Raw genomic sequence first — 27,295 nt, forward strand, 5'->3', positions numbered from 1 at the left:
AAAAAAAGGAACAGGACTTGAGATTTCTATAAATCCCATCCACTTTGCTGGAACTGTAAACTCACCAAAAACTCATAGTGTGAACTTAACTTTAATTGGATTGTCCGGTCCAAATGGATTAGGCTGGGGTCACACTATCAGTATTTGGTCAGTATTTTACATCAGTATTTGTAGCCAAAACCAGGAGTGGATGATAAATACAGAAGTGGTGATGTGCCTCTATTGTACTTTTCCTCTGATTGTTCCACTCCTGGTTTTGGCTACAAATACTGATGTAAAATACTGACCAAATACTGATAGTGTGACTCTGGCCTAAGTCTGCAGTCACTCTATTGCACGCACTGTGCAGATTTGCCGGTTTCTGACTTGGGATCGGAGTGTATGTATGAATTATACATACTCCCGGCCAGTGGGTGCAGCCTTGCTCCATACACTTTTATGGAATGAGGCTGAACCCTCTAGTTGGCCATGCCCCCTGGACGGTCGTCTTACTAGATGGGGAGCGGCTTTGCTCCATGCAAGAGTATGGAGCGAGGTCATGCCCACTAGACAGGCTCTCGCCAGGAGCATGTATAACTCATACATACCCTGTAGAATCTATCTAATTCCTGCACCGCAGAATGCGTGCACTGGGAGATTGATAGGTCAGCACTCGCACAGAGTGACTGCAGACTTATCAATTTATACCGGACAATCCCTTTAAAGGTCATTTTCTAGGAAAGGTGGCTGACAACCAATAGTGGTCTGATAGCACCTCATTATACCCCAACTTAATATACAAGTATTGTCCGTGTATGGCTTAATATTCATTGCATTACTGGTTACATACAATGATGCTAATACAACAATGATACAAGAATGATGATGCAGAATGATATTTGTCTTTATATATTTGGCAAAGCTTGAAGTTTGTCGATCCAACCAAATGGTTCCATTACTTCCTAAGGTAGAGCTCGATCATATAACACCCCATACTCACGTCTACAGATGCATTTATTTTAGACCCACAATTCTGAAAATACTTAGTACACAGATTAATAAGCATCTATCAGATTGAAGTCTGCACATCTGCCAAAATGTTGTATTCTACTGCATTGCCGACCAAGATGTTGCGTAAAATTCTCTGGAGGACATTCGGAAAAAAACATCCAAATATCACTAGTCTCTGTCCTCTACGCACCACCTGCACTTTCAACAGATAGAGAAACCAAATGGAATCGGCGCCCCCAAGGAGAGACATTATACAGTGAAATCACAACACGAGGAGAATGTAGAAAATGTCCTCAATTTCACCAAATACAACAACTAAACTAGGACAAAGAAGTGAGGAACTATGGAGGAAAAGTTGCTTTCCTACTTTTCTTATAAGAACATCCTTCCCCAATTTTCATTACTTTTTCAAAAAGACTGATCGAATCCTAAATGAAACTAAACGTATACTGCAAAGCGATGACAACACCCCCTGCTCGCTTTTAGCTTTTTGGAGTTAGTAAGACATGCCCATCTTTTCTGGTTGACCCGGGGCAATATAAATACAATATCTTGCTTACAGGAACAGGCTTCTGCTGGCAATACACAAGATAGCAGTTGTTCAAACTTCTGTTAGGACGACATCTCTTTCCTGACTCACCCATACTTATGGGAGCTTGGCCAAGTGTTCATGAGTTTTCTGTGTGTAAAAAGGAGACATCCTCTGCAAGACATCTCTAACAGTCACTTATTTATCCAGAACACAAGAGGACCAGTTATTGAAATTACAACAGCCTGTCCTTCCCTACCCTGACATCAACAGTCGAGGAAGAGTTGCTTGGCCAGTCCTGTTGAAATCAGCTGGTTCGGTCCACTTTCATATTATGTGTATGGGGACCTTTTAGATGGTCAACCAGTTAATAAATAATGCTGAAATATGCATGACATAGTGAGCATACAATTCTGCTTCGATTAGAACCCGTGCCCCAGTGATCAGCTCGCCTCTGACTCCCGATTAGGCAGATCCACTTTAGGCACTGTTCTCGACCTTGGTGAGTGTTTCAAGTGTCAGCACCGAAAAGGTGGCTGGTGGACAACCCGGGTGTTTCTCGGTCACAGGCGATGCATACACAAAGGAGCCAACTTCCTTCACCCACACCACTGGTGATACGCCGGCAGAGGAAACGCTCTCCGATCAGAATGCTGGAACGGATACTCCCATACATGGGACTCTAGGAGATAGAAGACGAAGGAACCCGTGTGTAGAAGAATATTCGCTAGATGATTTTGTTTAATGCTTACAAACAAGTAATACTGAGGTGTACAGGCTGCTTTTCTTTATACTATGAGCAGATTATTCAGATTATTCTCAGATATATGAAAAAAAAAACAACAACAAAAAAAAACATTAAACAAAACTAATGATGAGTGAATATACTCGTTACTCGAGATTTCCTGAGCACGCTCGGGTGTCCTCCGAGTATTTTTTAGTGCTCGGAGATTTAGATTTTATTGCCACAGCTGAATGATTTACATCTGTTAGCCAGTATAAGTACATGTGGGGGTTGCCTGGTTGCTAGGGAATCCCCACATGTAATCAAGCTGGCTAACAAATGTAAATCATTCAGCTGTGGCAGTAAAAACTAAATCTCCGTGCACTAAAAAATACTCGGAGGACACCCGAGCGTGCTCAGGAAATCTCGAGTAACGAGTATATTCGCTCATCACTAAACAAAACACATTTTAAGCAGTAATTTTCTGATGACACATTCCCTTTAAGGCACCCAGTTTGGGCAGTTAATACTGACTGCATACCCATCCATAGCACTTCCTTTATCAAGAACAAATCTCCAGATAAAACTGAAGCTATATCATATACCATAAATATGCAATAAGTCCAAATGGGCAGCACGGTGGCTCAGTGGTTAGCACGGCATCCTAGCAGTGCTGGGATCTGGAGATTAAATCCCACCAAGGACAACATCTGCAGGAAGTTTGTATGGATCGCCTCCATTTTCCTCCCACGCTCCACAAACCTAGTGATTGTGAATCTATTATTGCTGTCCCCATTGGGGCTCAAAATCTAAAGCATTGTAAAGCACTGAGGAATTAATGGAGCTACAAAAGTAAATAAAAAATAAATAAATCCAAGAGAGAGAGCCCCACTATTCCTGAGAATATGGATGCCAACATGCCTGACCATTTTCCTTTGATATGTATTGGAGCTGTAGACACAAGTCGGTAGGAGCTGAGGAGCTGTTTGATCGAGATCTACTGCAAAAGTTACTTCATTTGTCATTTCCTCCGCATAAGTGCAAAACAGTTTGAAATTGTCCGGCATTGTTCAATATTGGGCCCGATGACCCCCTCTATGCCCGCGAATGCTGACCCTCCACCTCTGATTGATATGGATGGCATCTCCAATGTAATCCACAGAGCCAGCATAGCTCACTTCTGCTCAGTCCAACTGCAATGTCCGGGACTGAGGGAATAGGGACTGAAAAAAAAAAAATCAAGCGAGCAATAATATTCCAAGGAACAGCAAAGGTGCAGCATTTCCTTGGCACTGTGGATGACTTGGGGAGTTATCCAGGTCAACAGAGAGGCATATACGGAGATGGTGTCAAATACGGCTTGGAGACTAAAAGGTAATGACTGTCCAAAAGGCAATTCATTTTTTGGCTAGCACATGGATCAACAGGGGAGCTATGCAGGAGTTGGACGGGAAAAAAAGACATTCATAACATGTTGGTACCAGATTCCATAGACAAAACCTAATGAAAGGGCTGTTCTCAGCATCAATCCTCCGGAGCACCCCTCGCTCCCATGTCTCCCCAGGAGTGATCCGCTCTTTTTAAAGTTCGGCCCACCAGCATGGGTGCACTGTTGGCCCAAATGGTGTGTTTTCCAATGTGGACAGAAGATTTAGCTTACCCTGTGCAGTATTGGGAGGAGCGCAGGAGCACTGAAGTAGGATGGATCCAGCTAGTCTCAGAGCAGCGCTTACAAGCTTTACAGCAGAGCCTGCAAGCCCTGCCCTCCTTGCCTAGTAACCTAGACACCGCTGATAGACTGAAGAGGTGGCCGGTAACATTGGCAATGAGCAGTAAAGAAAACATGTAAAAGGCCCTCCATTTTCAAGAACGGAGATTGTTATTATCAAGTAAATTGCAACGTTGCTCTTTTTAAAAGCAGTTTGCCATTTTAACCATTTTTCACGATGAGAATAATCCTTTAAAGCTCGTATTTTATTAGAAATCTAGAACAGTTGTGGCAATGATGAGATCTGAATATAAGTGGCTCAGTGGTTAGCACTGTATGGTGGCTCAGTGGTTAGCACTGTCGCTTTGCAGCTCTGGGGTCCTGGGATCAAATCCCACCAAGGACAACATCTTCAAGCAGTTTGTATGTTCTCCCCGGGTTTGAGAGATTCCAGAATGGAAAATGCATGATTTGTGTAAAAAACTGGATACGGTCATTTCACCTCACTCTTCATACGTTTTTCGCCGGATCAGTTGCTGTGCAGTTTTCCGTCAGACAGAAAAAACGTTCCTCTGGACATTTTCTCCTGCTGCCGGAAAACTAATTTTACGGATCCAGCAAAAAACGGATGAAACGTTAGGCCATCAGATGCAATCCGGTGCTAATACAACTCTATGAGAAAAAAAACGATCCGGCAGAAAAAAAAAAAAAAAAATCTGTTTTTTTTTTTAAATTAGCCGGATTGTGCCCGACGGCAAAAACCTGATGTGTGAAAGTAGCCTTAGGAAGCAACACTGATTGACAATCAATTTCACATGCTGTTGTGCAAATGGAATAGACAACAGATGGAAATTATTGGCAATTATCAAGACACACTCAATAAAGGAGTGGTTCTGCAGGTGGGGACCACAGACCACATCTCAGTACCAATGCTTTCTGCCTGATGCTTTGGTCACTTTTGAATGTTGGTTGTGCTTTCACACTCGTGGTAGCATGAGATGGACTCTACAACCCACACAAGTGGCTCAGGTAGTGCAGCTCATCCAGGATGGCACATCAATGTGAACTGTGGCAAGGTTTGCTGTGTGTCAGCGTAGTGTCCAGAGGCTGGAGGCGCTACCAGGAGACAGGCCAGTACACCAGGAGACGTGGATGGGGCTGTAGGAGGGAAACAACCAAGCAGCAGGACCGCTACCTCCGCCTTTGTGCAAGGAGGAACACGAGGAGCACTGCCAGAGCCCTGCAAAATGACCTCCAGCAGGCCACAAATGTGCATGTGTCTGCACAGTTAGAAACCCACTCCATGAGGATGGTCTGAGTGCCCGACGTCCACAGATGGGGGTTGTGCTCACAGTCCAACACTGTGCAGGATGCTTAGCATTTGCCACAGAACACCAGGATTATGCCCTGTGCTCTACACAGATGAAAGCAGGTTCACACTGAGCACATGTGACAGACGTAACAGTCTGGAGATGCCGTGGAGAGCGATCTGCTGCCTGCAACATCCTTCAGCATGACTGGTTTGGCAATGGGTCAGTAATGGTGTGGGGTAGCATTTCTTTGGAGGGCCGCACAGCCCTCCATGTGCTCGCCAGAGGTAGCCTGACTCCCATTATGTACCGAGATGAGATCCTCAGACCCCTTGTGAGACCATATGCTGGTGCGGTTGGCCCTGGGTTCCTCCTAATGCAGGACAATGCCAGACCTCATGTGGCTGGAGTATGTCAGCAGTTCCTGCAAGATAAAGGCATTGAAGCTATGGACTGGCCCGCCCGTTCTGCAGACCTGAATCCGATTGAGCACAACTGGGACATCATGTCTCGCTCCATCCACCAACGTTACTTTGCACCACAGACTGGGAGGAGATATCTCAGGAGACCATCCGCCGCCTCATCAGCAGCATGCCCAGGCGTTGTAAGGAGGTTAAACAGGAACGTGGAGGCCACACACACAATACTGAGCATCTTTTCCTTGTAATGAGGCATTTCCACTGAAGTTGGATCAGCCTGTAATTTGATTTTCCACTTTGATTTTGAGCATCATTCCAAATCCAGTTTTGATTTACATTGATAATTGTTATGTTTTATTATTCTGAACACATTCCACTATGCAATGAATACAAATTTGCAACTGGAATATTTCATTCAGAGAGGTCTAGGATGTGGTATTTTAGTGTTCCCTTTATTTTTTTGAGCATTTTACAATTTGCTACATAATGAAGTAATGAGGCACCATTTACCTTGATATATATACAGTTTGCTTTTGCTGTAATTGTATTCATATTGTATTTATTTACAACGTGAAGGGATAAGTACTGGATCGGGTCAGTGGTTCATACCCATAGACATTAATGCATCTGTTTGGGTAGGTGAATGGTGGATGTACAATCCTGAATAAAAATTAATGCTACAAACACTGACCTTAAACAGTCTGAATCCCACAGGTACATCTAGCTCAATCATTAATGGTGACACGAATCTCGACTTGAATGTTCTGTGTGGTTTTCTGAATGCCATACATTATGCATCATTATCAGATAACACTTAAAATGCTTTCAAGCATAGCTCCATTAAAAGGGGCTTCCCCGGACAAGACCACAGATAATCCAGATTAGCTTTTTAGAAAGGTTTTCCTCTGCTGTAAAAGAAAATAAACCGTCTGTGCACGGTATAAATAAAAAGGGATTAAAGCAGCTCAGTCCTACATTACATTTCCTAAAGCAATAAAAAAGGACTAGATCTAGGGGACAAAAATAGAAAAAAGGTGGCGGGACACATCATATGAATCTAACAAGGGGGTCCCTCAATCCCCTAATGGCAGATTATCGGGAGAAAGAATGTCTGCATTTCAGCATTCTCCATTCTTTGTAGCGTTGTCCGTCAATGGCTTGAACTCCTCTCGACGCTGACAATACAAACATGCTCTGCTGAGCCAAGCAATATGTGTGAAAAGAACATCTACACAAGCTTGATGCATTTTGGAAACACGTCCTGAGAACCGATAAGGGTAAAAATCGAACTTTTTGGCCATAATGATCAAAGTTAAGTGGGGAAAAAAAAATGCATAGAATTTCATCAAAATTCACACAAATTGGGGTTGTGTTGCAGCCAATGGCAAGAGGAACATTTCACGGGTAGAGGGAAGAATGGATTCAATAAAATTTCATCAAATTCTTGATGCAAACATTAACACCCTCAGTTAAAAAAGCTGAAGTTGAAAAGAGGATGGCTTCTACAAATGGATAATGATCCTAAACACACATCAAAATCCACAATAGACAACCTCAAAAGGCACAAGCTGAAGGTTTTACAATGGCCCTCACAGTCCCCTGATCTGAACATCATTGAAAATCGGTAGCTAGACCTCAAAATGGCAGTGCATGCAAAACAACCTAGAAATCTCACAGAACTGGAAGAATTTTCCAAGGAAGAATGGATGAAAATCCCTCAAACAAGAAATGAGAGACTTGTCTGGCAACAAAATGTATAAAAAACCCCACACATTAGCTCATGAAGTAGCCTATATGTTTCAGCAGATTGTTTTTTTCTTGCAAACTTTTTTACTCCGTTCTATTAGCTATAATTTATAACTACAGTTTAGCTACAGTGTATCTAAGCTAGTGTGAGACACACCTCCAGTCTTCTCATTGGTTCAGGCTACTGCTGCCGCCATCCCCAGAGCAGCTCTGTCTCCTCTAATTGGCTGCTGCGCATAAACTTCAGAAGGCTCTGAATACAGACCCCATTTCTATTACAAGGGCAAGAATTATAGAAGTACAGGGCTGTGATTAGAGGGAAAAATGTATTGTATGTGCATTGCTTGGAATATATTAGGGGAAATTACTGGTTCCCCTTAAAGAGATTAGCTGGAGTATGGATTTTTAAAGACAATTTTGCATGGGAGAAGAAGAATGTGTATTTTGCTTGCTCACAGAAGAATGAAACAATCACTTGGGTTCCATTTAGATGGACCGACTAACGACACAATAAGACCACCGATCGACAATCGTTTGCATGCCTGTTTGCACAGGCAGACCAAAGCAAATTATGTGCACATAGACATCTGTAATTTTTCAGTGTCCCCAGGCTGTCAGTTTTCGGCAACGCAAGTCTTCGTTTACACAGGATGATCCACTGCCAAGAACAATTATTTTTTTTGGTGCTGCACGAAAGATCATTTCACCTGACGGTCATCGGCAGCGTGTTTACACTACAAGATAATCGTGAAATGAGTGTTTAACAATGTTCATTCACGATTATCTTGTAGTGTAAATGCCCTTATAGGAGAGGTGGCAACACTATAAGTCAATGTTGGACTCTTTAGTGAACTTTTCAACAAGACTAGGAATAAATGCCATGCCTGGAATTAATCTACAGACAGCCTGCTCGGCCTTTTGTTTTATATTAATCTGGACAATTCAACAATTGTGAAAATACAACCTCCTCAATCCACCCAACAGGAGGCAGAAATCCTCGACATGAGCATGGACTAAAGGCGAAAAGAGTTTAAGGGGTTAGGTGTGATGCAAAGAAGAGACATTGGTGAGAAGATTCAAAAAATACTCATGGCTGACCTTCCTTGAGGTCCACAATGGAGCTGGCCTTAAGTCAGCAGTAGAGTCAACACTGCACTGTTGGAACTTAAAGAATAATCTTCAGGGTAAAGATGCACATCTAAACATTGGATATTATTACACGGGTGTAGTTTTTCCTTGTGTTGAGAACAATGTAGGGAAAAATACTCTTAAGAGCCTTATTTATATTGGAATGGTCAATGTTCGTCAAAAGCCTTTGGTTAACCCAACGTGAAAACGAGTCTTGCAATAGGGAATTCAGGCTAACTTTGGGAATTACCTGGAGAAAGAAAATTAATTCTTATTCTCTTACAGTAGTTTTCCCAGGATTAATGATACAAAGCTGCAAAAATAAACACCTCCACATAATGACCGTAATCATAAAATGTAGGCGTTAAGAAAACGAAAAGGAAAGCCAACATCCTGGACAGAAAGTAGCAATGATATCGATAACCATCTAATACGTGCTCCTTGGGACCAGCACAACTTTTAGGCAATTTTCCCATCACATTATACAGAAGGTTCAGCCCGCACCTGTGTTATTACAGGAGTAGCCTTACATTGTGCAGCTACTGTATGCTGTGCGGAATCCTACTACATGATGGATCACATTTATGTTAATAGAATATATAGTTTCTGGCTGGGAAAGACCAGTATATCACAAGAACTGTTCTCCATTGCCCTTGATTAGCCTTCAGCAGGACTCCATGTTCTGAAAGTCTATACGTTTCGTTCCTTTACCTGGTTTTTCCCAGTTGCCTTCTCTATATTTTATTTTGATGAAAAAAACCATAAAGTAGGTAAATCTGCAAAACCGAGTAACTTATTTAACTTACTAAACACACTGGACATCTGAATGTTGTCTCATCATGGGTCCCAGGAGGACTTCTGGATTGAATCCAACAAGTGACTGCTTCCGGTAGCAACACGTGACAGGGGCTGTATATTAAAGGAGCTGGCTGACTGTTCGTAATCAGAATAGTCCCTGAAAAAAGACTAATACTAGACACGTCACCAAATATATCTTTCCCAGACAACCTTGGAACAGTATACTCATATCCCAGGATAAGAAGAGATTTGAGCAATAATAAATTTAAAAAATAATTTTTTGTTGAATACATACAATCAAATGCTAGATATAAAATGATAGGAAAACCCCCCACAAGGACAAAGGAAATGCCTTAAATGGTATAGAGATATTAATTCCTACCCACATGGTTAGCCTAAGGTTCCAAATTATCTCAAAAGTGGCATACATGCAATGTAAAACATATAAAAGGGTAAGTAACCAATATTACATTTGCCGCCTTAGATGTCTAAGGCTCTGTGTCCCACTACCCCAACGACGTTTCGCCTAGCTTCTTCCGGAGGAGTGTGGGGTCATTTGGAACCTGGAATCACCTTATACCTCTTACTACAGCACAGCACTTTACGATCTAATACCCTTGGCTTTTCCCATGTGTGGATCTCTATACTATGTTTATTTGTTCTTCAGGCATTTCCTGTGCCCTTGTGGAGGTTTTCCTTGTCATTTCATATCTAACACTTGAATTAATATCGTACATAAAATCATAAAAAAAAAAATTAATAATTTATTATTGCTTGAATCTCTTGGGATATGAGTATACTATTCCCAGGTTGTTTGGGGAATATGACTATTCATATCAGCAGCTAAACCAGACCCCTTCTCTGTCTATCACCTGCAGAATAAGGGGACGCTGGCGTAGCTACAAACACGAGACGTATGCTTCCCCACTTTATATGCAGACAGGAGAAACCATGGTCTGTTATGGAAGCAAATAAGAGAAGGACCCACTGGGGCCCAAGACTGGAGCATTTATTAGATGTCAAATGAGACACCCCCCCCCCCCCAACCAATTGCTCAAAAAACAGCACTTTAAGGGAACCTGTCACCTCATTTTGCCGCTATAAGATGCGGCCACTGCCTTTCGGGGCTTATCTACAGCATTCTATAATGCTGTAGATAAGCCCCCGGTCCAACCTGAAATAGAAGAAAAACAAGTTTTATTATACTCACCCGGAGGCGGTCCGGTCCGATGGGTGTCGCAGGTCCCATGTCCGGCGCCTCTCATTTTCATGCGATGTCGTCATCCTGCTTGCTTCGTGCCGCGCTTCTGCACAGGCGTACTAATCCCTGTTGAGGGCAGAGAAAAGTACTGCAGTGCGCAGGCGCCGGGAAAGGTCAGAGAGGCCCAGCACCTGCGCACTGCAGTACTTTGCTCTGCCCTCAACAGCGCAGATAAAGTACGCCTGCGCCGGAGCGCGGCAGGAAGACGACATCGTATGAAGATGGGAGGTGCCGGACCTGTGACACCCATCGGACCGGACCGCCCCCAGGGGAGTATAATAAAACTTGTTTTTCTTCTCTTTCAGGTCGGACCGGGGGCTTGTCTACAGGATTATAGAATGCTGCAGATAAGCCCCGAAAGGCAGTGGCCGCATCTTATAGCGGCAAAACAAGGTGACAGGTTCCCTTTAAGTGCAGTTTGGGGGGGGTTGCACAGCTGGATTACTGTACTAAGTTCTGGCAGTGGTCCATTAAAGTTCTGTGGAATGATGCAGATGTCAGTTCCACAAAGGTCTTACTGAAACACTTACAGGGAACCCGTCACCCCCAAAATCGAGGGTGAGGTAAGCCCACCGGAATCAGGGGCTTATATACAGCATTCTGTAATGCTGCAGATAAGCCCCCGATGTAACCTAAAAGATGAGAAAAAGAGGTTATATTATACTCAAGCAGGGGCGGTCCGGTCCGGTCCGGTCCGATGGGTGTCACGGTCCGGCGCCTCCCATCTTCATCAAATGACGTCCCCTTTTGGTCTTCATGCCGCGGCTCTGGCATACTTTGTCTGTCCTGTTGAGGGCAGAGCAAAGTACTGCAGTGTGCAGGCGCCGGGCCTCTCTGACCTTTCCCGGCGCCTGCGCACTGCAGTACTTTGCTCTGCCCTCAACAGGGAGACAAAGTACGCCTGCACTGGAGCCGCAGCATGAAGAGCAGAAGAGGACGTCATCCTATGAAGATGGGAGACCCCGGACCGGACCGCGACGCCCATTGGATTGGACTGCCCGCCCAGGTGAGTATAATCTAACCTGCTTTTCTCATCTTTTAGGTTACATCGGGGGCTTATCTACAGCATGACAGAATGCTGTAGATAAGCCCCTGATACCGGTGGGCTTAGCTCACCGTCGATTTTGGGGTGACAGGTTCCCTTTAAAGGATGCTCTAGAACCTCATGACACCCCTTGTGCTCTGGTGGAGGTCCATGCATAATATTAAATATTTTGTATCTTTTTGTGAAGTCTGCGCACGCACTAAAGTCAGTCACAGACAGTCAGCTGGGGAATTGGCTCCTAGGCCAATTCCAGAAAGACCATGGACTCGTTTGTCCACGGATTTCATCACGGATTTGCCTCTGTCTGGTAGGAAAACTGTCAACTACCACCCAGATAGCAGATTCATAAAACTAGATAATTTTGTTCCTTTGTCAGGATTACCTAATGCAGAGACACTCTCCAGGTTGTTTATTTCTCATATTGTAAGGTTACATGGGATTCATCTTAACATAGTGTCTGATAGGGGAGTGCAATTGGTCTCTAAATTCTGGAGAGCTTTTTGTACTCAGGATTTGTAATTGTCATCTGCTTATCATCCTGAAACCAATGGTCACACTGAGAGCACCTATTATCTTTGCAACAAATTTAAGATGTGTTGCGGTAGCTCGGCAGGAGGACTGGTCCTCATTTTTACCTCTCGCTGAGTTTGCTTTTAACAGTTAATTAAAATCAGTCTACTGGAACCTCACAGTTTCTGTAACTATGGTTTTCATCCCCATTTTGGTAAATTTAGTAGAATTAGTTCTGAATGTCCTGGGGTGGAGGAAGGTGTACAGAGACTTGGGGATGTCTGGAGGGAGGTTCAAAAGAATCTTGGGACTGCTCAGATTCACCAAAAACGGAAGGTCGATAAAAGACTTTCGGTGGGTCCTGTTTTTAAGATTGGGGATAAGGTTTGGTTGTCATCTAGGAACATTAAACTTAAAGTGCAGTCTGTGAAGTTAAGCCTGGAGGTCCGGCAGGCCCCCCCCTTTCCCCTAGAACACGGGATACTGTGACTCTTCCACCCCTCAATGTGTCTTGGATGCAGTTACAGATAGCTCGGCAGTCCAATCTAAGACTGGTAGGTGCTGGCTGTCTCCAGCTGTTCATTATCCCAGGTGATTTCCAGGCTACTTAACTGGGCTCTTACTCTCGGACCTCTGCGAGACATATATACATTTACTGTGTGGTTTCTCTCTCTGTGCCTAGCATTGTATTTGTAGATCTTTCATTGCCTGACCTTGTTCTGACCATCCATCTATTTAACCCCTTCTGCTCTAATCAGCTATCCTCCTGGCATTATGACCTTGGAACGTTACCTGACTATGCCTTTGTGTCTTCCTTCTGTTTATGATGTACCTTCGTGGCTTTTGACCTCGGACTCCTTTCTATTCCGTCAGCAGCTTGGCCGTGAGAAATGAGTCAGCATCACACCAGTCTAAACTTTCCATTGAGCCCATAGACACATTGAATTCAGGAGCAGAGTGCTTTAGCTTCCTGAAAAGAGCAGATCAGTTTTTAGAGCGATCGGTGGAGATTTCAGGACCCGGACCCTCAACAATCACCAGCGCATGTAAGGGGGTAAAATATGTTAAAGAGAATCTGTCAGCAGGTTTTTGGCATGTGATCCGAAAGCAGAATAACACAGGGCCCGAGACCCTGATCACAATAATGTATCACATACTAGGCTGTATCTTGTTACAATAACATGGGTGTTTTATTATCAGAAGATTATCACTTGAGGACTAGGTGTCTTGCTCGGTGTAACCCCACCCCCAACCAGTGTTTGTCAGCTTTTTGTCAATGAACAGTGTACACAGAAAGCTACCAATCATTGGTGTGGGTGGGGTTATACGCGGCTCTGCATTCACAGTACTGCAGCAGAGAAAAGCAGGGATTTTATTACAACTGCTACACTAAGTAAATGGGCTAGAGGGGGGCTATTAGTTTAGTCACTGTCGACAGAAAAAGCTCCACAGTGGATGAGAGGTTTTCTCTCTAGAGAATTTTGGACGGGTTTCTCGTAGGACATTCAATTTGCTGCTGCGGAGGAGGGCTGCGTCATTCCCTATGCTGTCATTTGGGCCCATGGGACAGAGTGGGTGAATCAGATCATTCAGAAGGATTTTAATGCTTGGTTGCCGCCTGAACTTTGATAATGATGCTACGGAATTAGATGACGTGAAGTGTCTACAACTAAATGAACACATTACAAGTTCCATTTTATGATAAAAGGTATATGAAGCACACAGAAAAATTTTGCCATGAAAATTTTAGCCGGCAGCAAAAGCATTAAAAATAAAGGTGTCTTAATGGCAATTAATAAATGGAAGGAATCGAAATAGAAAAAGAAAGCAAATCAAAATGATAGCTAATTAGACTTAAATAATTCCCTCTGTATTATTGTATCTTCTGAGTCACGACTGTAAAAAGAGGTGAAGATTACAGAGACCTAAAATAGCGCGATGATGAGAAGGTACAGAAATAAGCGATATGCAAGGTAGGATATGTCTTGATTCTGAGGGGCTCACGATTTTCCACAAACCAAAGTCACTTGTGAAGCTAAATATTTTCTGACACATGAATAGTCCACCGCCACCTGCAAGTGATATTATTCAAAAGTTGAAGAAACTGCGCAACTAAGCCAAGAAGTAGAGACCACGTAAAGTTACAATCCTGGGTGACCGAGTGCTAAGGAGCAGAGGAGTCACCAACGCTCTGCTGACTCCATAACTGCGGAGTCCAAACCTCCTGTCAAGGCTCTGTTGATGGGTGTCCCAGGTCCTGGGGCTCCTTCCCTGTCCTTAACGCTAGGGGCACCCTAGCTCGCCCTGTTCCCGATTACTTCTGATGGTGAAGACGCCAGGGCCACGTTCCCTGCCTTAACTCCTGAATCCGCCCTCAGTCTGTACCCTTCCCCCACCCAGGGAAGAGGGGAGTAGCAGTGTACAGTAACACACCAACCAGACTAAAAAGGTAATACAAAGAGGGATAAAGGAATATACCAAATCATACAAATATACTAATGTAACAACAAAGGTAAACACCGGGGAGAGAAAGATGGGGTAAAACCAATGTGGGAGAAGGAAGGGAATTAGCACACACTCAAAAAATAGCAGCAGTCTCAGATAAATCCACCAAACGCCTTCTCAAACAACAACAACCACCAACCTCCAACCATGCAGAATCAGCTGTGCAGGCAATGAGTACTAGCCAGGGCCTAGAACATATAGGAGAGTGGAGTGGCTTACAGTGAACAGCTGAGAGCCTTAATGCAGGAACGCTTCCGAGAGCTCTCAACTGAGCAAATTAACCCCTGAACTGCTAAAAGAAACCTGCACCATATAATATGAAGGTGAAGTGCTTCTAATCAATGCAGGAGAAAAATCAGAAGCTGCGGTCTTCTGGCTCCTCTGTCACAGTAAACCTGTGACACCTCCTCTGGAACTAACATCAGCACAAACATAATGAACCAGGAGCTTCATTGCTTGGGTTTCTATGGCAAAGCAGCTGCATTCAAGTCTTAGGCTAGGTTCACATTGCGTTAATGTGTGCACGCTAACGGACAGCGTTGCACGGTGAAAATGTCGCAATTAACGCCGTGCAATGGGTCCGTTAGCGCACCCATTGACAGCAATGTGAAGTTTCCCTGTAGCGCATCGCTAGCGCGGGCCTTTTTCGGCTTGCGCTAGCGATGTGCCGTTCTTCTGTTCACCTTGCCCCTGACGAAGCCACGCTCGTGGCGACACGCGTTGGGCCTCTGCGCCCCCCTTTTCAGACCGGCTTTACACCCCACGGGTGCTGTCTCCTGCTCCGGGCTGACCAATAGGGCGTTCTCTGATATTTTACACCTTTTACACTCGTATCTTCCTCATATATTTTAAGTGTGGTTAGGTATTGTTCTGTATCTCTATACTGCAATATTTGCGGATGGGAATATTCATGGGTGTGTATAGTGTTTATCATTCATTTACCTTTTGTACTGTGCCAGGCGTCTCTGGCATCTAGATCATCAACTACTGTGCCAGTATTTTCTGATATTTTGTACGGCATCTGGGCCTATTATAGGTGCTGGGCTACACATCTGTACCATTTGCTGGTGTATTTGATCCATTTAGCACTAGAAAGGAGATAGTGACTATACGCCTCTATTCCTATGTAATATTATAAAGGTCATAGTGATTATATGCCTAGAGAATATTTATACACATTGAGGAGCAGCTATATATATATATATATATATTTTTTTTTTCCACGTTCATACAGGTTATATATTTTTGATTATATCCTTGTACCTTATATGTATATACTTTGTGGAATAAGCCTTCATGTGGTCTTGGGGGGCATCCCCCTGTTGGGGTATGTACCTATTTTGTGGTTTTTAATTGTTTGATGTGTCTTGTGTGACTTTAATAAAATTTGTAATTTCTTATATATATATTTTTTTGGGTGATCCCTGGTTTCGTGTAGGTCTCCTTTTCTCTTTTTGACAAGCGATGTGCCGTTCTTCTGTGGCGCGCCTCGGACGCTGCTTGCAGATACCGCGGCGCGCCCGAGGTCCGTTCCCCGCTCTCGCAGATCGGGATCTGCGAGAGCGGGGACGTTAACGCGACCCCTAACGCGGCCCCTAAATAAACATTGCGTTAGCGCAATCCGCTAGCGCTAAACGGATTGCCCTAACGCAATGTGAACCTAGCCTTACATCACCAAGCCAATTGTGGAATGGAGTGGTGCAAAGCAGCTGCCAAAGGATTCTAGAAAAGTGGAGAAGTGTTCTGTGCAGTGATGGAGCAGACTTCTTCATCTGGAATTTGATGGACAAATCTGGGTCTGGTGAATGCCAGGAGGTTATCTGTCTGACTGCATTGTCCCCTCTTTATTCCAGTGAACGGAAATCTTAGTCCATCAGCACACAAGACAGTAGCTTTCATCTTTGTAGGAACAGTCCATAAAGACATGGTTGGAGGGGAGTTTGGTGTGGAAAAACATGACTAAAGCCCTGACCTCAACCCCATCTAACACTTTTTGGGATGAAGTTCACTGGAGATTGTGAGTCCAGCCCTCTCCTCCAACATCTGCGTTTGCACTTTCATCTAGAAGAACATTTGTAAGGTCAAACATTCCTCCAGAAACCTCCAAACTCTTGTAGAAAAACTTCCCAGAAGAGGAAAAGATGTAATAGCTGTAAAGGTGGGTGAACGCCACATTAATGTGTTTGGACATAGAACTGGCGGTCATAAAAGTTCCTGTAGGTATAATGTGTAGATGTCTCAATGCTTTTTCCCCATTTCATGTATCTGACCCTCCCCAACCTCCTCATAGGATATTCATTCATTCACAACAATCCACTGTCCTCATTCATAAATGGAAATGATTGAAAACATGTTCTGTATTGGATAATCCCCAGAAAGGATTCCCTCGTAAGTATTAGACTAAAAATATTTTGGGTACATTTTCTGCTTTGTCTTTGTAGGTGGTGATGTAACAGATAGGAGAAACCAGAAGGGGAGACCACTGGGGGATTAACATATTTACTTGATTTATAAATACAGCTGCCGAGATGTAGAAAAGGCTGGGAAATCCTTCACCTCCGGATTACTGGAATAATAGGAGCTTTACGGGGAAGCCTTTTACATGTCCATTCACCATGTGGTTATATAAACTCTGCTTCTATTATCCCCTTCAGGACTGCTCATCACTCAACTGCGATGTACCCACGTGCCAGGCAGGCGCCACGCCAGTCCGTAGCTTCCCAAAGACCTCATTTTAAAGTGGTTGTCAGGGCTCCAATGAAAGACCTGCAGTCACGCTCTGTGACTTCACCCTGGTGTATTGTGACAGTCTGATGTGCTCACTGTAGCCCAGTATTCTCCATAGGACGTGCCGACTAATCTCACAAGGCTTCTCCAGGAGAAGAAAGAGCAGGAGTCTAGGCGGCAAATCACATACATGCAGATCTGTGACCACCTGCCCACACCGAGAATACCGGGAAACGTGACAGTGTGTGCACAGCAGCTTATATAAAATCTAATATAATAAAAGGATGCACATAGCAAAACTTACAGATTATTCATCTACTATACAGGCGTCTGATTTACAAGCATTACTGGAAAATAGGAAATCTTGATCCTAGTACCATGTACAAATAATGCCACCAAGCTATTTAGGTGCATCTTCCCAATCTTGATTGTTCTCTATGTGTCCACTTTAGCAGGTAAAGGATTTCATCACGTTCTGGGCTTGTGCAGACGACCATATTAAAATTGGTCCAAGTGCAATCCGACAAGACATCAGATCGAACCCAGACCAATGTTATTTTTTTTGCTTGGAGAAGGTCTCTCCGAAAGGAGGAAAAAAAAAAAAACATCACTGTATGACCGAGTTCTGAGCTCAATCTGATATTTGGATGGCATTCGCCCATGAAAGTCAATGAGTGCGCGCGGATGAAATCGGAGTGCCGTCCAGTTTTCGCGCACTGACAACATGGACATTTTTTTCCTCCATCTTCTCCAAGAGAATCACATCACACTATGCTGATCACGGTTTAATCAGAGTGTCATTTGCATCATCGTTCCCATTCACTAGGATGTGAGAACCTACGGCCGTCTGCACCTAATAATTCAGTATGTGAAGTACACCACACAGACAGAAGTATTGGGACACACCACTTAATGGCGGATTTCAGAATCTTCATTCAGTCCCATCATCACAAGTGTATAACATCTGGATCTTTCAAACATTTGTGACAGAATGGGTTACTTTATGAGGATGGTCACATTTTCCGGTACTAAGCTGCCCCCGATGCCGTGAACATAATACAATGTTCATCCCTGACCTGTGTCTATAAAAAACACCCCAGTATATAAGCAAGATAAAACCATGTATAATCTGTACTCACCGTCTATGTAAATCCCTGGTTTTCTAAGTCATGTGGGTGGAGCTGGACATCGGCTCATTCATGCAAGCTTCTTCAGGGAGCACCATGATGTCTGGGCAGTTCAGCCCATCAATCAAACTGCGGTGGACATGACTGCTGGCCGGAGGAGCGTGACTACAGATATTCAGCACCACCCACATGACTGGAACCGAGGGATTTACACTAAAGGCAAGTAAATAAAAAATGCTTATAATCTTTATTTTTTAACTGATATACTGGGGCGTTTAGCTTTATAGATACATCTTACAAATGAACATAACTCACCCCAACAACATTGAGGGCAGCTTAGAAGAGTATACCGTATTTTTCGGACTATAAGACGCACCGGACCATAAGACGCACCACAAATTTTCAGAAGGAAAATAGGGAAAAAAAACTAATGTGTCAAATGGGGATCCGTCTTACAGTCCGAATTCAGCTTCCCAGGGAAGCGATCGGCACAGGTGGAGGAGTGGTTACAGGGGTCGTTCGGTGGCCCAGGCTGGTGCGGTGGCCTCCGGGAAATCCCATCCCAAGCTGGTGCGGTGGCTGCGGCTCTGTGCTGGGGCAGGGGAGCTGAGCTCCGGGGCAGGTGCTCTCTGTGCTCCGTGGGGAGCTCCACCGGCATTTTGTCAAAGCCCGGAGGCCCCGCACATCCGTTGCTGCCATGTTACGTGACCTCCGGGAACTTGGTCGCCGGGCCAAGGGTGGCACATGCTCAGATTCAAATCTCAGCAACGAGATCTCATCCCGAGATCTCGGGACGAGATCTGAATCTGAGCATACACCGCCCCCGGTCCGGCGGCCATGTTCCCGGAGGCCACCGCAACATGGCAGCAATGGATGTGCAGGGGCCTCCGGGCTTTGATGAAATGCCGACGGAGCCCCCCACAGAGCACAGAGAGCTGCTACCACTGCCCCGGCTCACAGACCGCCACACCAAGAGCCCCACCGCACCGTCACAGCCGCAGGATTTGTAAGCATATTGCGACCATAAAAAGCACCCCTATTTTCCCCCAAAATGTTTTTGGAAAAAGTGCATCTTATGGTCTGAAAAATACGGTAATTAAGTGACAGGTTCCCTTTAAAGATCTGACCAAATTTGTGTCTGGGTCTTGTAATTGGCTGTCACCATTGTAATAAGTCAGTTTGAGAAATATTTAGGAACTTTAGGGAAGAACTTTCAGTATTGTGTGTGGCAGTATTGAAACATGGAGGCATTAAGGAACCACAGCAATGTAGACATGAAGAAGAGGAGACCATGTAAAGTAACGAAGTGGGGTCAACGAGTCCTGAGGAACAGAGCATAAAAGTCAGCAATGCTCTGCTGACTCCATAAGTGAAGAGTCCAAACCTCCATATTAGTTTGAACATCTGCATGAAAAATATTTTCTGGGAGCTTCATGGGTTTCCAGGGCTGAGTAGCTGCATGCAACCTCGCATCAAACAGAATATCAAGTACCAGTCTGCTCATACTCACGCTCATTCATATTATAGCTGGAGAGGTCGGGGAAACTTCTCTGAGTAGGTCTCGTAGCTGAAAAGGAAAAAAAAAAAGTTACAATATGGAGTCATATCTTGTAAAATAAGAAAGATAGAAAATGTCACTTCAACAATGGAGACTTGTCAGATTGATCACTCGTTCAAAAAAAAAAAAAAGTGTAAAACTTTACTAAGTACTTTAAGAGAGCAAATATAAGGAACACTACTCTTATTCAGGCTAAATACAGCTGCAAATCATACAGTCTTCAATCATGTGATTAAACTGATGCATAATTGAAGTTACCTGATGAAGTTACCACCTGAAGAAGCAATATGCGAAACATGCCTGGCAGGGGAGTGGGAAGTCAATATGACTGCAGGTCTGGAGCAGACATTTCATTCATCCTCTGGTTTCTATTGGTTTAATGCTCTGGATTCATCTACTTAGACTTACCAGAGTTTTCATTCTGACCTAATTGGCAGTATGATTTTTGATTCGACTTGTACCTGATTATTGTTACTTGTGCTAATTTATGTATATCTGTGAAGGAAGTATACAACAACTGGGTAAGGCTACAGAAAGGACATCACATCTGCCTGCTCTTAATGCAGTAACTAGGAACTACAGGGGGTCTCCAGGGAGCATGCTAGAGGTGTCAAACATGGCAGCTTCACAGAGTTAGCAGATGGTGTGTAGAATACTTCCAATTGTCACAAACAGCATCTTTTAAAGGGGCCAATCGGGTTATCCTGGAAATATGAGCCTATGGTCAGGACTATAAAAAGCTGGGTGGCACAAAGAGAAAGGGTTCCCATTTGAGGACTGTGTACGCAGATGTGCTCCATAATCCACTTCTCCTTCCCTCAAGGAAACAGACAACTATACACATACCTTATAGTAAGCACTGTATATTTTTATATTAAAGCTCAAATCCTTTATTAAGACCTTTTGATTGTCTGATAGTAAGATATTTTGGGGACGCATCACCCCATGTGGTTTATGCTCACTTTATAGCTTAAAACAGAGGTTGAGAGTAGGATTCAGAGAGAGGAGATAAATTAACCCATGCAGGAACACTTCACGTCATGTGCTGAGAAGTGTGCATGTGACCATATCAAATGCAAATAATCTATTTTCAATATTATATATACAGTGGGGCAAAAAAGTATTTAGTCAGTCAGCAATAGTGCAAGTTCCACCACTTAAAAAGATGAGAGGCGTCTGTAATTTACATCATAGGTAGACCTCAACTATGGGAGACAAACTGAGAAAAAAAAATCCAGAAAATCACATTGTCTGTTTTTTCATCATTTTATTTGCATTTTATGGTGGAAAATAAGTATTTGGTCAGAAACAAACAATCAAGATTTCTGGCTCTCACAGACCTGTAACTTCTTTAAGAGTCTCCTCTTTCCTCCACTCATTACCTGTAGTAATGGCACCTGTTTAAACTTGTTATCAGTATAAAAAGACACCTGTGCACACCCTCAAACAGTCTGACTCCAAACTCCACTATGGTGAAGACCAAAGAGCTGTCAAAGGACACCAGAAACAAAATTGTAGCCCTGCACCAGGCTGGGAAGACTGAATCTGCAATAGCCAACCAGCTTGGAGTGAAGAAATCAACAGTGGGAGCAATAATTAGAAAATGGAAGACATTCAAGACCACTGATAATCTCCCTCGATCTGGGGCTCCACGCAAAATCCCACCCCGTGGGGTCAGAATGATCACAAGAACGGTGAGCAAAAATCTCAGAACCACGTGGGGGGACCTAGTGAATGAACTGCAGAGAGCTGGGACCAATGTAACAAGGCCTACCATAAGTAACACACTACGCCACCATGGACTCAGATCCTGCAGTGCCAGACGTGTCCCACTGCTTAAGCCAGTACATGTCCGGGCCCGTCTGAAGTTTGCTAGAGAGCATTTGGAGGATCCAGAGGAGTTTTGGGAGAATGTCCTATGGTCTGATGAAACCAAACTGGAACTGTTTGGTAGAAACACAACTTGTCGTGTTTGGAGGAAAAAGAATACGGAGTTGCATCCATCAAACACCATACCTACTGTAAAGCATGGTGGTGGAAACATCATGCTTTGGGGCTGTTTCTCTGCAAAGGGGCCAGGACGACTGCTCCGGGTACATGAAAGAATGAATGGGGCCATGTATCGTGAGATTTTGAGTGCAAACCTCCTTCCATCAGCAAGGGCATTGAAGATGAAACGTGGCTGGGTCTTTCAACATGACAATGATCCAAAGCACACCGCCGGGGCAACGAAGGAGTGGCTTTGTAAGAAGCATTTCAAGGTCCTGGAGTGGCCTAGCCAGTCTCCAGATCTCAACCCTATAGAAAACCTTTGGGGGGAGTTGAAAGTCCGTGTTGCCAAGCGAAAAGCCAAAAACATCACTGCTCTAGAGGAGATCTGCATGGAGGAATGGGCCAACATACCAACAACAGTGTGTGGCAACCTTGTGAAGACTTACAGAAAACGTTTGACCTCTGTCATTGCCAACAAAGGATAGATTACAAAGTATTGAGATGAAATTTTGTTTCTGACCAAATACTTATTTTCCACCATAATATGCAAATAAAATGATAAAAAAACAGACAATGTGATTTTCTGGATTTTTTTTCTCAGTTTGTCTCCCATAGTTGAGGTCTACCTATGATGTAAATTACAGACACCTCTCATCTTTTTAAGTGATGGAACTTGCACTATTGCTGACTGACTAAATACTTTTTTGCCCCACTGTGTGTATATATATATATATATATATATATATATATATATATATATATATATATATATATATATATATTTTATGATCCATTTAGAACAATAACCGACTTATTGTTTACATTTAGATATAACTATCATTTTCATGAGACATTAGCGACTTCTCACTTTTGCCAACGAGATATGTAATCATGTCTGCGAGTTTTGTTGTTTTTATTCTGTACTAACAAAATAATAATTACTGATTAATACTGCATATTTAACCTATTTTACTGGAGTATTTGGGATTTTTCTACCTTCAATTGGTATACAGTACTTTGGTAGATATTTAATTTGGTTATTTTTTTGATACTCCCATCTTTGGATCGGTTTATAGAAGCTCTGGTTCACGCCAGTTACTCTTCGGCCCGGCTAGTTTAATTCCAGTTACTGACCCCAACTCAGGTTTTGACTACTTTATTACCTACTTACTTTTTCTTTTCCTGACCTCTTTTTACTGATTTTACTGATCAGACTTTCTGACTCATCCTCTGCTGGACCGCTCCACCGGCCAGCACTCCATGAAATCAACTGAGGAGCACCATGGCGTAAGTTCAAGACCCAGTATAGGACTTAGGGTTCCCCTGGAACAAGCTAAACAAAGTGGCTAGTGCAAAGCCTGTCCTCGGGAGCCCTTCTAAGTGCTGCGAGCCTTCCACTGATGGTGCTCTGTGACACCTGAACCCTAAATGCCATACATCCAACCAATAAAATGGCCGTATATTCACCCAGTCACGAAAACTTAAAAATGGAGGTGGAAGGGTGTCACACAGTGTAACAAACATTGGCTTATTGCTATGGACTGTATTACACCATCACATAGGTTTTTCCGTATTCCCACAACAAGCCTGTGTATTTTCGACTCATCGGTGGCTCAGGCTGCTGCTCTTTTACTCTCCATGCTTTACACTGCAACCATACAATTTCCCAGGAAGGCAAGTCCAGCTTATCTACTTTACCTAAAGTATTTACCTGTAAGATATGGACATGATAAAAGCTGTAACCATCTGATACAGACAGAGCCCGGTCCTTACCTTCTGTACCGTTTGCGGACTGATGAGAGCGCTGTCTGTTCGACTTAAATGACATCTCTTTCTACATAAAAATAAAACACACAGGCAGGTTATGGCTACATTTAGATTTCCCTTAGATTCAGATTTATTTCCTTTGTTCTTATATTACTTGTCTTTTTTGTTATTTCCTGCAGAATAGGTCGGTGCTAAATAAAGCTGGTTAATATTACATGAGACAACTCAGATAAAACAAAAAAGGGGTCTACGAATAAAAACGTAGCGTACAAATAAAAGAGGAAGAAGCAGTGAAATCTGATTGAATGTTACAGCGGTTTTGGAAGAACAGCAAAACTACATAATCTGTTGCCAAAGGAAATCTGTTAGAAGTTGTTTGCTAGGCACCATGGTGTAGGGGCAGAGACCCAATTACAGGGATGTGTCACTCACTGAGCTGTATTTTGTGGTTTCAATACAATCGGTGTTTTATCAGGAGGAGATCATCACTACAGGACAACTGGCCTCAAGCCTCCTGCTCCAACCACTGTTTAGCAGCTCTCAGTCACTATAGAAATATGCACAGAAAGCTCAGGTGTGGCGGGGTGATACACAGCTCAACAATGGAGCTTTGCAGCAGAGAAAACTGTGCTGTGATTCTATAACTGCGGCACCCAATAAGCTAAGTGATACATAACTAGAATCAGGGTCTCCATCCCTACCACCAATCAAAGGTCGAAAAATTTCGGAAGTGAGTGCGTTACTCTTTAGGTCCAAGTATTATATAGGTGTAATAAACGTTAATGAGAGACGACACTCTCCACTGGAGGCCTACAATGGCTAGTAAGACTATACTCTAAAAGGCCAGCACACACACATGTGATGGGGCCTCTAAATCTCCCCCTAACAGAGGACATTGATAGAAAACAGGATGGGGAACATTTCATCATGTCTTTTTTTTTTCAGGGGAGGTAGGTTGTCGACAGAGGTCTGGCAGCAGCCTAGACCCATTTTACCATTGAACACACATGCATGCTTGTGTATGTGTATAGAGGGGTCGTTAGGAGTGGCTGTATGACTCCTACTGAAGGTGGCCACCTTAATACAAAGATCTACAGTGGATATGGAAAGTATTCAGACCCCTTTACATTTTTCACTCTGTTTCATTGCAGCCATTTGGTAAATTCAAAAAAGTTCATTTTTTCACATTAATGTACACTCTGCACCCCATCTTGACTGAAAAAAAAAAACACAAATGTAGAAATTTCTTGGTTCTACTCCTTAATTGGAGTCCAGTTGTGTTTAATTAAACTGATAGAGGACTTGATTTGGAAAGGCAGACACCTGTGTATATAAGACCTCACAGTGCATGTCAGACCAATGAGCTCAGAGACAGAATTGTGGGAAGGCACAGATCTGGCCAAGGTTACAACAGAATTTCTGCAGTACTCAAGGTTCCTAAGAGCACAGTGGCCTCCATAATCCTTAAATGGAAGAAGTTTTGGACCACCAGAAGTCTTCCTAGACCTGGCCGTCCAGCCAAACTGAGCAATCTTGGGAGAAGAGCCTTGGTGAGAGAGGTAAAGAAGAACTCCAAGATTACTGTGGCTGAGCTCCAGAGATGCAGTAGGGAGATGGGAGAAAGTTCCACAAAGTCAACTATCACTGCAGCCCTCCACCAGTCGGGCCTTTATGGCAGAGTGTCCTGACGGAAACCTCTCCTCAGTGCAAGACATGTGAAAGCCCACATAGAGTTTGCTAAAAAAACACATGAAGGACTCCCAGACTATTAGAAACAAGATTCTCTTTTCTGAAGAGATGAAGATAGACCTTTTTGGTGATAATTCTAAGTGGTATGTGTGGAGAAAACCAGTCACTGCTCATCACCTGCCCAATACAATCCCAACAGTGAAACATGGTGGTGGCAGCATCTTACTATGGGTGTTTTTTTCAGCTGCAGGGACAGGATGACTGGTTGTCATTGAAGGAAACATAAATGTGGCCATGTACAGAGATATCCTGGATAAAAACCTCTTCCAGAGTGTTCTGGACCTCAGACTTGGCCGAAGGTTCACCTTCCAACAAGACAATGACCCTTAGCGTACAGCTAAAATAACAAAGGAGTGGCTTCAGAACAACTCTGTGACCATTCTTGACTGGCCCAGCCAGAGCCCTGACCTAAACCTAATTGAGCATCTCTGGAGAGACCTGAAAATGGCTGTCCACCAATGTTCACCATCCAACCTGACGGAACTGGAGAGGATCTGCAAGGAAGAATGGCAGAGGATCCCCAAATCCAGGTGTGAAAAACTTGTTGCATAATTCCCAAGACGACTCATGGCTGTACTAGCTCAAAAGGGGGTTCTACTCAATACTGAGCAAAGGGTCTGAATACTTATGACCATGTGATATTTCAGTTATTCTTTTTTATTACATTTGCAAAAATTTCTACATTTCTGTTTTTTTCAGTCAAGATGAATGAGAAAAAAAAATTTGAACTTTTTTGAATTTACCAAATGGCTGCAATGAAACAGAGTGAATAATTTAAAGGGGTACGAATACTTTCTGTACCCACTGTATATATGCAGCTCCCCTGCAATTCCCTGGTATGGGGAGGATTTGTTTGTCTCTTACTGGACATTCATTTTGATTATTAACGTTCATTTACTGCAGCAGCCATAAAGCACATGTCACTGCGGCAGCCATAAAGCACACATCACTGCGGCAGCCATAAAGCCTAATTCAACTAAAAATAAAAAACATATCACATTCATTTGAAAGTGTAAAAGGCAGGCAGATTCAGCTCTGTTATCTCTGTACAAATAGCAAAATGTTTTTTGATCAGTGACCAGAATCTCCCTCATGTGTCCTGTGTAAGAGATTGTACCAACGCGATTGTCTCAGATCAGCTCCTTTTTAGGCGAGCTTTGCACTGTAAATGGCAGGTGATGAAAGGCGACAGCTTTCAGATTGGAGTAGAAGTCTGATTACAGTTTCCCAGGCGATCCACAATTACCGTAACAGTCCCTGGTTATCTGGCTGCAGTAGTAGGCAGCACACACTGGGGTGGATGAGCTAAAGCCAACTGCATCTTAAAGAGACCCAGACAGCTCCACCGATGTGTCGCTTAGTAAATAGGTCTATAAAATAATAATTGTGCAGCATATAATAATTCCGTGCTACACTGTTCTGCTGGCAGCATCGGACTGGCCCTCCGGAGGATCCTCCGGTGGGTCCTGACACTGCACCCTGCTGACTGTCCATCACTACTTATTCCTAGGTTAGACAACCTGGGAGAGTGGTCCTGCTTATTATTAAGCCTCGAACATTCAGCATTTTGCATCAGTATTTACAAGCCAAAACCAGGAGTGGGTGATAAATACAGAAGAGGTGACGTGTTTCTATTATACTTTCCCTCTGATTGTCCCACAGGATATCAAATATGTTTATTTTTTTTATCTTTATTTTTATA

The 27,295-nt window shown here is 43.4% G+C and overlaps 1 protein-coding gene across 3 annotated transcripts in view; it reads right to left on the reverse strand.

Moving 5' to 3' along the window:
* SH3YL1 (SH3 and SYLF domain containing 1) overlaps positions 1-27,295 on the reverse strand; it is a 121,134-nt gene that overhangs the window by 17,246 nt on the left and 76,593 nt on the right. For 2 of the 3 annotated variants that reach the window (XM_077291335.1, XM_077291334.1), the window contains exons 8-9: positions 23,851-23,911; positions 20,038-20,094 (exon numbers count right to left, since the gene is read on the reverse strand). In XM_077291335.1, coding sequence (XP_077147450.1) covers positions 20,038-20,094; positions 23,851-23,911 — 118 coding nt within the window. Of the gene's footprint in view, positions 1-975; positions 2,202-20,037; positions 20,095-23,850; positions 23,912-27,295 lie in introns of those variants that run through there. The other variant, XM_077291336.1, reaches the window with a different exon arrangement.

The sequence above is a fragment of the Ranitomeya variabilis genome, chromosome 2, assembly GCF_051348905.1.
Source record: "Ranitomeya variabilis isolate aRanVar5 chromosome 2, aRanVar5.hap1, whole genome shotgun sequence".
Taxonomy (NCBI): domain Eukaryota; kingdom Metazoa; phylum Chordata; class Amphibia; order Anura; family Dendrobatidae; genus Ranitomeya; species Ranitomeya variabilis.